General features: G+C 42.3%; 1 protein-coding gene across 1 annotated transcript; it reads left to right on the plus strand.

Moving 5' to 3' along the window:
* The first annotated feature begins 4,616 nt into the window (after positions 1–4,616).
* LOC109323318 (E3 ubiquitin-protein ligase Topors-like) lies at positions 4,617–10,944 on the plus strand. The gene is made up of 2 exons (XM_019554752.1): positions 4,617–4,958; positions 8,763–10,944. The coding sequence occupies exon 2, from the start codon at positions 8,765–8,767 to the stop codon at positions 10,436–10,438; it is 1,674 nt and encodes a 557-aa protein (XP_019410297.1). The 5' UTR covers positions 4,617–4,958; positions 8,763–8,764; the 3' UTR covers positions 10,439–10,944.
* Positions 10,945–13,118: the final 2,174 nt, after the last annotated feature.

Consider the following 13,118-nt stretch of genomic DNA (forward strand, 5'->3'; position numbering starts at 1 on the left):
CAAGAGCAAATTGGATGCTTATCTTGCTGGGATCCTATGACCCCAGCTGACTTCCTGCCGTTTGGGCAGGGGGCTGGACTCGATGATCTTCCAAGGTCCCTTCCAGCCCAAATGTCTATGAAATCTATGACTAGTATAGAATTAGGATCTAGAAGTTTTCAGAACAATGATTAATGCCAAGTTAAAACTCTCATCTTGCTGGAGAAAAAAGGTGGTCAAACCAAGGATGAGGCATTGAGGACCTTACCTTGAGCCATTACAGATTTTTCAGGCTTATCGTCTATTATACATAGAACTTGCATTATGATAGATGCCATGTGGCCATAAGCCAGATGGTACATGCATTTCCTGGGGGTCAGCTTGTCACCAATGTAAGTACAGAGTAAACAGAATCTCTCTCCTATATTTCTATGTGGAATAGAAGATAAAGATTCTGAACAAATTCCAAAGACAGCGAACCTGACAAAAGAATTAGGTGGTGTGCCTACTGGGGAGTCTACTTGACTTCTCCAAGTGATGCTTGAAAGCACTTGCATCTGTGCAATCATGTTACACCTATTTAAAAGATGAGCACAGGAATCTGCCACCTGATAGACCACACCACAAAGGCCAGATGAGCTGATCCCTCAAAATAGTCTATCATGATTAAACTTGATTTTCTGTTCACTTCTAATGATCTCTGGGGGTGTTTGTGTAGCCAAATACTATTTTAACTTTTCAGTTGCAGTACCTTATATCACCCATCCACATAGACACTTTTTTGTTTCCTTGTCCTGCCAGCTATATATAACCATACTGCATCTTTCACTGAAAATGAAATCAATGCTTCTTCTCGGAAACAAAGAAGAGAAGTAACAGATAAGTGCAGACTGGGAAATTATACCTATGGCATCTTAAATGGGTGGACAAGATATAAGGATTTTTCTAGACAAAATGGTGACTACTGTTTTAGGGCATGCAAGACTTCTGGGTTATTTTTACATGTGCTGCAGGGATGGGGGTGCTTTAATTAGAGTGGCTCCAAGACCACTCTAATTATCAGTGTCTCCACATTTCAAATTGTCATCACTGGGGCCTCAATCTTCACATCTTAGATCAGGTTCCTGCCATGGATTCCTGCAAGTGCGACCCAATCTATGATCACACAGCGTAAACTAAGTCAGGATCATAGAGTGGGGAGAGAGGTAGTGGGTCTGCAGTGGGTTGGCAGGATCAGAGGGGTTGGTGGGTCTGTAGGGCAGGTGGGTGGGTGGTGTGTCTGCTGAGGGGTTCTCTGTCTGGGGGTACAGGGATCAGGGACTAAAAATAGGTGGATTGGAGCATAAAAAGAGCACAGCCCTGGTGCTGCATTCTGAACATAAAGAGACATTTGTTAGATTGGGTTAACCCATTCCTGATTTTTAGCTTAGTTCATCTGATGAAGTGAACTAAGTAAGATTGGATCAGCCATTTTTTGGTCCCATCTACCCTCCCCAAACATCTGTACAGACTTAAATCTATGGACTTGATGATCTCCCGAGGTCCCTTCCAGCCCTGATGTCTATGAAATCTATGAAAGTCTATGAAATCTATTCACAAGGTGCTTAAATTGGCCTAACTAGGGTTAGATTGATTTAGGTGTGAAGTCTTTGCGTACCCTTAGCTTTATACCTCCAGTCAATTAACTGTAACAGATTATCCACAAAGTTAATTTTGTATCTGAACTGAAAAATGCTTTAAAAGCAATAATAATGCTGAAAGGAACGTGAGATGCACAGTACTTACTATCATAAAAATAGACCTTAGATTATTTTAACCCACTTTACAAACAGCATTTGTGATTCTTAATTATTTTTATATATATTTTAATAAGATAGTAAAATAATTACTAGCTCTAATATTCCTTTATACCTTTTTGTTGAATCTTGATCAGTCAGGATGGAATTCTAGCCCTATCACTGTGATAAAAGGATGCTCATAATTCTTCCACCAAGGGGGGGAAGCAGACAATTTTGGCCCTGTAAAACTCCTGCTGACCCATATTTATGAGAGATGCTTTGTGACTCGATACATTCCCTGTCTCATTGTTAATGAAGGGAATGTGTACTTCAAATGGTGGAAGAGAGAATACCAATTCACAGATTTATTCTTAGGAAAAACTGTGTACTATTTGTAGTACATAGAGGCTCTGTACATCCAGGCTCTGTAATCAGAGGAATTGAAGTTGTCCATAATCTGCCCTGCAGTGCTTTCCATTTAAATACTGGTATGGAAAATAAATGGCAGGCTGAAAGTCAAAGGCTCGTAGAAAAAGCGGCTTCCTAAGGTCACTGTGCAGATCTGTGGTGGAGCTGGCACCAGGTAATTTAATTCTTATTGTATTTCTTTATTTGCTACACCAGGCTGCATCTCAAAGAATGAAGGAGGCATACTTGTAGCAAAGTGAAAGTTCAATTCACTCTTCCTCCTCCTTTTGCATATTTCTTGTCCTCTTAAAACAATGTTTTAATGTGGAATAAATAGCTAGAATAAAAGCAAATTTATTCTAATTACACCAAAAATCATACACATGTAAACCCATTACAATATCCCTTATGGTATGAGACCACTGAAGCAGTCACATACAAGTAAAACCTGTGTTCTTAAAATTCCCTTAGTCATTTACATCATACTTGGATAAGTATATAGTGCTCAGCATGGATGCGACTTATTAACCACTTGCTTCTCCAGATGGAGCAAATCTGAAAGATATTTTCCATTTTGACTCTCTGGTCTTTTGATTGCCTAAACTCTCCCTCCCACCCCTACCCAAAGCTGCCTCAGATATAATAAAATGTCTTACACTGCAGACCTTGTTTTGGAGTAGGGAAGAACAGTTTGTTTTGTTAGCTTGAGGTTAGTTAGTGGCTGGAACAGCTACTTTTGTTTTGAGAAATGTGAGTGATTTGTGAAGGGTATTTTCAGAATAAAGAAAAATCAAGTCTGTTTCACTTTCATATGGTTTCTTTTTAACCAAGAGAGAAAAACCTGACCTTTTGTTCCCTCTTTCAGGGGCTGTTTGTGCTAAAGGCAGTAGCAAATCTTAAAAATTAGATAAAGCAATTGTCAAGGAAAACTGCTTTGAAAAGATACCCTGCCTTTGGGGAAGAATCTCCTTCTTCTGCATTCCCTTTTGATACCATGCTAAGATTTCAAGGGGCTGCTTGCTGTATGTTAATTGCCACCAAAGGCACTTTGCACACATGCTTTATTTACAGTAGGACTCCAGCTAACTTCTCAGGATGAATGGCTTCTTGCTAACAGGAGACAGGCACCCCCCCCTATAGCTCTGGATCAGAACTCCCCCAGGCCACCCAAAGAAAAACTAGCTTGCACCTTAAAAATAACCATAGAGATCTAGGAATAGGCTCTGCTAGTTGTGATTTTATTTATTCATGACCACAGAAGTAAGAGGAATAAAGGCAGCTATAAGTCACCATTGAAATGTCCCGATTCTGGGTACTGCAGCTCCACCTTGCCTTCTATAGTGTTGAACCTGCCATAAAATGGTCCGTGCATTTTGAAAAGCTGTTACAAGCTTTTCCTAGGGACAGTTTTTCCCAGGATTCTGAGGCTTCCAATGTCCTTTTATATTCCTTGCACTTTATCAGTCTGGTGAGATAGTAATATCTGGATCTGAAAGGAATACCAGCACTTTGGCCAAATACAGTACTTTTGTTTCCAGAAGGTTGGCAATGCCTGATATACCTAAGCACTTAAAGAAGCAGGAAAAGGCCATCCCACAAATTGCTTTGACATTTTCAGGTTTTTCTTGGAACTTTATTTTTGTTCTATTTTCCAAAAGAAATACCCACTTATATGGAAAAAAGTAAAAATTGTTTCTCTTCCTCTGACCCTCCCCCACCCCATCCACCCCAACTTTCACATGATAGTTTTTTTTTGTTGGGAAGGAACCCTAAAACAAAATCCTAATATTTAGAAAATATGTAATTTCCAAATATTTAGTTTCCAGGCCTTAATCAGCAAGTAAAGATGAAAATAAAAGTTTTGAGGTATTGAATTTAAACTTTATTTTAATTTGAAAATTTCCTTCCATCCTTTTCTCTTGTGGCACAGGTATGTCTTACCTCAGTGCTATGGAAATGGACACTAAAGGAAGAATGTCAGGGACTGGGGAAAGCATCTAATTGTCTTCTGTCCCCTCACTGGCCTTTTCCTTTCACTCATTTCCACAGTGTGAGAAGCCATATTTAACATACTCTGTTATTAAGAGAACTAGGAATGTAGAGCACTTCAAGGCCTGAAGTAGCTGGATGCCCCCAGTAGCATAACTAAGAGGGCTGAGAGGCATATCAGGCTCAAACACTGACTTAGAGGAGGCACTAGAGCGATACCCCCACTGCCCAGAACCTTTGCGGCATCTGGAGCAGCCCTGCCCCATCTGGGCATAGGACTCCAGCTGGAAAAGCCCAGTGCCACTTAGCTGTAGGAGCTGGGTATTGGCACACAGCAGAAACAGCACTCCACTGCCAACTTGTAGGAGTTGGGTGCTGGGACACAACAGGAGCAGCCCCACACTGTCCAGCCATAGGAGCCAGATGCAGAGACAAAGACAGGTCTCAAGGACCAGTAAGTCCCTCTTGAACCACTTCCTCTACAAATGTACCAGATTAACATGACTCGCTTTGCAATTTTGAATGTAATTATAACAACAAGGTCCCAGCTATGCAACTATTATGAGCTGGTATGTGGTTGTGACATCACCAAAAAGATCCAATCAGAATGTTGTCTGAAGGAGCAGAGGAGACATAGGCTTTTGAAGCTATAAGAGACCAAGAGAAAGAGTTGAAGACATGAGGAAAGAAAGAGAGAGACACATTACAAAGGACAGAGGTGCCCATGCCAAAGTGGAATGAAGAAGAGATATAAGGGAATGCAACAGAAAAGCCAACAATCCAACCTTTAGGATCTACTTTGAGGTAAGCATTTACAAAGTGTTTACAATTACTTGTGTTTCTTATTCGTGGATATCAGTAGTGATTCCATAATCAAATGTGAGCTGTGCTTTGGATTTAGAACACGTGCAGACAGCATATATTTCCCCCAAAATTACTCTTCAAGTCCATAACAAACTTTCAGATATTAAAAAAAAAAAAAAAAATTCCTTGGCTTTGTCATTAGCCTTGATTGGTTAACATTATGAATATAAAATTCTGGCACTTCTCTTTAGTAATCATGGGAGATTTAATTCCTAGTCACTTGTAAGTAACTTTAAGGAAAACTAAAAATCTAGAGTTGTTTGTCTCTTGAAATCTGAAGTATTTATGCAGTAAAATATTGTTTTATCTAGCAGTTGTTATAATTAAACTTAAATTAGTGCTAATTCCCATTTCCCATACCATGAAATTAGTGATTTAAACAGCTTAGATGCTCCTATATGGAGCAGACCTATAAATGGAGAAAATTTTCGGGAAACTTGGTTGAAAAAAAAAAAAGCACCATAGTGGGGGAAGAGGGGCTAAGAAGTCTTTCAGTCAGCTCAACATGTGCGGAGACAGCCATGTATAGTTACATTTGTTAAAGTTGTGTTTCAGGTTATTTCAGAACCCAACCTGTGGGTGCCATTATCTTGTGCTTTGATCTCATTCATTTAGCAGAGCAATGCTTGGTCCACCTTTGAATGGGTGATCCCCACACGAAATACAGATTGTGCAAGAATAATTTTGCTCTTTTCTTAGGGATCATTCTTATACAGAACAAGGGCAAACAGAATTTTTGGAAGCCCCTGACCCTGATTCCAAGCTATTAACCTGGATAATAGCACATTGTTATCTCCAGTGTTATTATCAAATTACACTAGGGACAGAGGCAGAGCATTCTCATAAGCAGGGTACTATGGAGTTGGACATTTTATTTCCAGCTCCAACATTGAAAACTATTTGAACTTAAACAAGTCACTTCATCAGTGTCTCTTCCCATTCCCCCTCCCCCCCACACTTTTAAATCTATTTAAATTCTGGGACCTTTGAGGTAGGACAGTGTCTCATGTTTGTCCGGCATCCTCTCCACTGCAGGCCTGTTGATGCTCTTGTAATACAAACGTTCATTATGTCTATGGTTGTTTTTAAATCTATTCACAAAGAACCTGAGTCAGTTTATTTCCAGACCCTTTATCACTTGTCACAGATGTCTGAATTATTCATGTGTTGCTCCTTAATAAGGCTGAGCATCCCTTTGTCTGAAGTGCAACTCCTATTTGGAGGGCAGTGACATGAAAATGCAAAGCTTTCAGTAAGCAAGAAGTCTCCTATGTTTCTTTCTAGTTCTAAAGCAGTTGAGTCACCTTTGTCTTCCACCTGCTTTAACAAGAACCATGAATATAAGAAGAGTCCTGCAGCATTTCTGCAGGTTGAAGAAAAGTCTCATTTAAGTCCCTATAGGTGTTGGTAATGCAAGGGTCATGACATTGAGAGGGCTGCTTTCCATTCTAATAGGTGGGGGAGGTGGCAGATATAATGGAAATATATAATATCCAACACACAAAGCTCTCAGGGTACTTACAGGGGTTAAAAATCACTGAGATTGTGGGGGAGGAAGGTTAGGTACATTTTGGGTAGCCATATGAAATGAAGAGTGTAAGTCATCAGTTATTTAATGCATTCAGCAAGGATGAACATATTTTCTTTTTCTTTTCTAGTGGTGAAGTTGATTCAGAACCTGTTCTTGAAACATGTTTTCAATAAGCATCATGATTTAAAAGACAAATTATTTCAGCTTTTAGTTCTCCATGTTTTGCTCAGTTTTTAAGAGATGGGCTGTAAGAATGAGCCTCTGGTGCTTGCCAATGGATTTTTGGGTGCATCTTTCCACCCTCTTCCCCTCTCTCACTTTCCTCCCCCTTTCCTACTACCACTGAAGGGCTGATCTATATCAGTAGTTCCCAACCTTTTGGAACTCGAGGAACCACTCATTAGACTCAAGGTTCCTTTTTGAAAATGCTGCTCTTAGTTTTCCCTCTTTTTTGACTACTGAAGAATTATAAAGCAATTCTTCTGTTTCAAAGAACACAGAAAGACCATAACAGGTCAGAATATTTTTGACGCTATGGATTCCTATCCGAAAACTCTGGGTTTAGTTTGTGAACCATGTGAAGGTGTTTGCACTTCTAACACTGCTAATATTTCATCATGCCCCATGTTATCCTGAAAAAGATCTCATGGAACCCAAGGCTATTCCAGTAATCCTAGTTGTATTAATAACTGATCTAAAAATAGTATGGTGAGAGGAAGGGTCGTCATTCCTTTGGGAAAACTGATGAGAATTAAAGAGTAGGCAATTCTGTTTCCTTTGTTTTGTTTTTTCCTTTCTTTTAAGCAAAGAGGCCCAGGATAAATAAGATGGCAATGGTGGGCTGTTATGTGATAGTTTTAAAAAGTGGACAATTTAGTAGCCCCTGAAGTCTCTTGCTGTCTTAGGCAGGGAGAAGTTCCCCTTTGAAATCACTTGGCTTTGCTGGGACTTTAGCCAGTCTTTTCCGACAGAACTGTTGATTTTGGGCACATCAGTTTGAATATCTAACTTGGTTTGAATATCTAACTTTAGATCTATATTTTTTTAAGGAAGCCTGAATACCTCCTTCCTCCCTTCTCTTCAGGTGCAGTCCCTTAAGTTGAACACACAAATTAAAAACACCTGAAACCCTCAAGGCATTTCCAAAAAATCTTGGTCACAGAAAACTGAAATTAAATAATTTCCTATTGCACTGAGGTAATGTGAGAGAAAAGCCATCTGAGATGGGCTGAGTGATTTCAGTGGGCCAGACGCTCACATCCTTTCACTAAGCAGTGTCATACTTTGCAGATTGTCTTTCTTAGGAAAAGTATGCTGCCCTTACTCCCATGGACTGATACTTTCAAATGAGCAAACAGTATTAAGCATCCAGGTTCCTTAAGCTCCTCTGGAAAATCAGCAATCCCATTGAAATCAGGTCACCAGAATCTGATCCATTTCTTGCATGGAGTTAGGTAGCACTTATGGAAGAAGTGCAGCTGAGCAGTTCCAGGCAACTGTGTGATTCCCAGGGCAGTGGTCCCTGCTATAAAATGTACTGTCCCAGTCACCCTACTTAAGTTATGGCAGGGTCAGGCTTAGAGAAAGTTGGTTTGGCTTTAGGTTGTAGCTAGCACTTGGGACAAAAGTTGCATGGTAGTAACTACCCTCAAAGGAAACTTTCTTCCCTGCCATCTTCCAGTATTCTTCCTATAGTAGAAGATTTTTACCAAGACTAGTTGAGGGGATATATGCAATATTCCATCTAAGCTGTATGCATGCATGACTGTGCACAGTAAAAAAAAAAACAAAAAAACCAACAAAACAACAACAAAAAAATATCATACCATGCAATAACGTTTAATGCTGTGCACACAGTGGCGTAGTAATGGGGGGGGGGAGCAGGGGTCCATGACACCCAGTGCTGTGCCAATGCTCCCCCTGCCACCACTGCTGGCTTTGTGTCTGGTTGCTCACCCCTGCCCTAACCCAGCCACAGGCTGCTGCAGGATGAGGGAGGGGTGGGCACGCTGAGACAGCCATGTAATCCCAGCCAGGATTGCTCATGGATCACTAAACCTTACAGGGAACACTGGATATATGTGCTCTAGACAAAAAGAATATTTAGAAACCAGGTGGAGTGGTAAAACAAGCCATTTCCTCTGATTGTTCTAGCCAGACAAGCCTACCACTGAATCAACCTACTGATCCACTTCTTTTTTCTTTTTCATCAGATATGGCATCCTCATGTGAAGAATTTAAAACTGATGGCAGCTTTTCTTCCACAGCTGGGACAAGCAATGAAAATATTTCTATGCCAACAGATACATCTTCAGACTCAAGATGCCCTATTTGCTTGGAGAGAATCCAAAATGCATCCTACTTAAATCCATGTTTCCATGGGTTTTGTTTTGTTTGTATACAAGAGTGGTCAGAAAGGAAAGCAGAATGTCCTCTGTGCATGCAGCATTTTTATTCATTCTTCCATAGCATCAAAGCTGACAATGACTTTGAGGAATATGTCCTACCTGTGGAGAATAGGTCATCTGTCATTTTTGAGGTAAGGTCAGCTTCTACTCAAAGGCCTGAATCCCCACCAGATGATGGGATTCTGCATGATGGATTTTCAGGTCCACTAATTCGAGTGAGGGAGAGAGCAATTGATGAGCTGGTAAGACATTTTGCAATAAGGCGGACATCTCATCTAGGTGGAATCTCTCTTGGGAAAGTACGAGAGCAGTTAACAATTAAGTTCAGGAGAGCACTCTACAGATCTGGTGTGAGGGTGAGAAGTATCCAGTCTGGAGGATTCTACAGGAATATCTCTGCAGATTTTTTTCATCACAACCCAGGCAGCCTTCGAAGATTAGTTCCCTGGCTGAAGCGTGAACTGAGAGTACTGTGTGGTTCTCATGTGTCTTTAGTCAATGATATACAGCATATCATCTTACATAATATGACTTATTATGATCTTGAGAGTCAAGCATTTGCAGATATCTTACAGCCTCACTTGCTCTATTACACCAATCACTTCTTGCACGAATTCATCAACTTTGCCCGATCTCCTTTCAACATTAAGGCATATGACTGGCGAGCCAGTTATGATATTCCTTTTCCTCTGCATGAAGAGGTATACCAGTCTTATTCTTCTCTTACTACATCTTCAGATGAGGAAGAAGGTTCTGAAGAACTGGAGCAGCAGGAGGAGGAGGAGGAGAATCATTGTCATACTACTGCTGATGAATCAACAGCCAGTAATGATGAGGAGCCTTCAGATGATGAAGTCCCAGGATCAAGTTGGTCAAGTGTGGAGCAGGCTGTTGATGAGTCAGTTTTCACTCTTGGATCTTCTGAAGAACTTGCCAGAAGAGACAGTTTCCAGAGGTGGTTTCGGAGGGACACGCATTCAGATGAGGACAATAACTGCTCTTCCTTTAAGAATTCCATCATCAGTACAATAGCTGAAAGAATGGCATCATACTTTGTTGTATCACTCCCCAGTTTTCTGGACACGAAACATGAGGGAGAAGTAAAGAATCTTCAATCTGTAAGAGAGGCTTGCTTTAGCAGCAGTCATGTTTGTGAATGCTCAGCTGCTTCTAGTGGCAGTCTGTCAGGTAATGGAAGGCCTGATATACCATTCCAGTCCCCACAGGGTCATCTGGAATCAGAAGAAACCCCTAACCCACAGAACATCCAGTCACAAGCAGAAGAAATGGGTAACAGTAAACCGACTGAGCCCAAAGAAGAGGAGACTCTTCCATCTACAATGATGGAGTCTGAGGCAGTGGGAACAGATAACAACAATGAGCAGCTCCTGTCCCACCAAGAGGAAATCACCAACAGTCAGGAACTACCTCCTTCTACAGAATACTTACCAAGTACTTCTAGTAAAAAAAGGGACAATTGATGCTTCCCATGTATCAGAAGATCATAAATCACAGAGAGAGGGAAGTGAGGACATTCATCACATTCTCTTAGTGAGATGACACTCATTATAGACTAATAAATTCTTATATTTGAAAAAGTGTGTGTTTAAATATTCTAATGGAAAGTCTAAAGATAATTTGGGGAAAAAATTATGATGATTACTGATGACTGCACTTTTCATGACTGACCTTGGGCGTCATAGTTCTGGCATTCTGCTGGATTCCTTGGGCTAATTTTTTTTTTTTATGGGGAGAGAAGGGTAAGTACTGAAGTAACAGAAGTGCACCTTTTTCATGCCTACCTGCTTACAACTCATCATGTAACCATAATGATTCATTTTGTTCTTCTTTTTTGTTGTCTGTCTTCAGGGGTATGCGTACCTCTTGCCTCCTGCAGTATGTTTAGTAGCGTAGTACAGCTGGTCAGGATTGTTTTCTGTCAATTGTATTTCAATGTATACTCCAGTTTCTGCCAAATAAACATTTTTCAACAAGTGTAATCATGTTCCAATTAATTCTTAAGAGTAGATGCAAGTGGAAATCGGACTTTCGCTTCCATGAGATATCACAGTATTTAAGCTTTTCAGGCTCATTAAGGACTGAAACAAATGTGAAATGTTGAATTCCCCACAGGATAGAAGTTCCAATTTCCACTTACCTCTATTCAGAACATTTTTCCTGCTCCTCATTCTCTTCATTCCTATTTTACTATTTTAAGCTAGCCTCCTATTTGTGTTTGTCTCGTACACCTGTACCTGTGGCCCTAATATATCGAAAGGACTTTGGTCCCCAGGTACCGGGAAACTTTGCTGATGAAACTAACATGCCTGTGGACTTCAGATTCTTGCAAGATTAGATTGGTGGCAAAGCAGCTTCAGGGATCTCAATTTAGAATTTAGGTCCTGGCAGGGGACAGCTAGCAGGCTATTGGGTGCCTAAGTCTTTTTGTGGATCTGACTCAATAAAGATCATGTGTATATTCATTCCACCAAATTCCTGAGAGGGCTGCTGAGAACCATTCCCTCACTCTGAAAATGAGGCAGTGAAACCATCCTGAGACTGTGACATCTGTGTCTGGCATGCTCGGGAGAAGCATTATTCTCGGGGCAGTTTAAGTGCCTTATTCCTAGATTTGGCTCCTGTGGAGCAGGAGTTAGATATTCAAATCTATGCTTCTTAGTAGTACTCTGGTGAGTGCTAGGGCATTGTACAGATGTCTTCTAAGTGACTTAGTGAAGGACATCAAGGAAGGCTTCTGTCATGAGGCAGGGCGCAGGGGCGGCTGTGCTCCCTCTAGCGCCCCCCCTACTGTGCCAAGTAGGGCGACTCAGCACCCTCTGTCTCGCCCGCCACGTCTTTGATGATATCTGGTTCTCTATGGGAGGCTGCCTAATCATCCCCTTGGACACGGTGCCCAAGTATATCCCGTCCCCTATTCTGGGTGTACCGACCTGGTGCACCCCAGCCTTCTGGGCCGTGCATGCCTCCAACCTCCCCTTTAGCACGCCCCAAGCCTTGCAGGTGTACCGGACGTTCTTGTGTCGTATACTCACCCCTCCCGGGCTTCTGTTCACCCTCTCGCCCTTTCCCAGGCTTTTAGACGCGCGCTCGGTCCTTCCTGACCTCTAAACGCGTACCTGGCTCTGTCGAGCTCCCACCAGTCAGGCCCCTATCCACCCCTCTCCAGGCTTACTCTTGCGCGCCTGCCCCTCTCTGGGACTTAGTGCCAGTAGGGTGCCAGTCGCTCACCCTGGAGCCTCTTATTTTAACCTGCCCTCCGGGCTTGTTCTTGCACGCCAGTCCCTCTCCCAGGCTTCTTGTTTCCATATGCCCGCCCTCTCTTGGGGCCTGTGCCGCGCTACCCGCGCTCGGGCTTCCCAAGGGAACAACACCCCACACATCACACCTCTCCGGCGCTCGCCTGCTGTGCCGCCCCGGCACTACTCGCTGTGCCACTGGGCACCAGGAACCCCCGGATTATTGGGGAGCTCCCGTGAGGCCTCCTCGCACCCCTATAGCCTCACCCGGTCCTCCGGTATTCACACAAACAGCCCTACTGCAAAGCAAACTACTAGCCAACTGGCTCTAACTCAAAATAAGCCTACCGGCTATAACATAAGGGTCCAGGCCCAAACTGGCCCTCTTGCAAAGGCATCTCCATCAGGATTCTCTCTGCCCTCACCATGCTGCGGCCCCTTAGGTGCTCAGGCTGCACCACTCATCTCTACTCTGCTAGGCTCTTCTGCAGAGCTTCTACACCTCAAGCTGTCAGAAGGGAACTGCTGCTAGGCTTTGGCTTGGGCAGTTTATAAAGGCCTAGCCATGCCCCTTTCCAGTCATGTGACCAGCCTGGTTGCTCTGGCAACCAACACCTGTGCTGCCTTAGGGAGCTTCAGCAGCCCTTATTCCTAATGTCAATAGCAGGCACCCTAGTGCCCTGCTACAGCTTCATCAAACAGAACTTAAATCTGGATTTTCCACAGCCCCAAATAGCACCATCCTTCTAATATTATACAGTGTGCATCAAAAAATCATATTATAACTGATGCACGCAGCCAGCACCCAGGTACAAAGGCCCATTTTTTGTGATCCATTTTCTAGCATTAACGGGATTATGTAGTATGCACAGCCATTATTATCTGAGACCCTAGGAGGTGATGG

This window comes from Crocodylus porosus, unplaced genomic scaffold (genome assembly GCF_001723895.1).
Source record: "Crocodylus porosus isolate Cpor-Errol unplaced genomic scaffold, CroPor_comp1, whole genome shotgun sequence".
Classification (NCBI taxonomy): Eukaryota; Metazoa; Chordata; order Crocodylia; family Crocodylidae; genus Crocodylus; species Crocodylus porosus.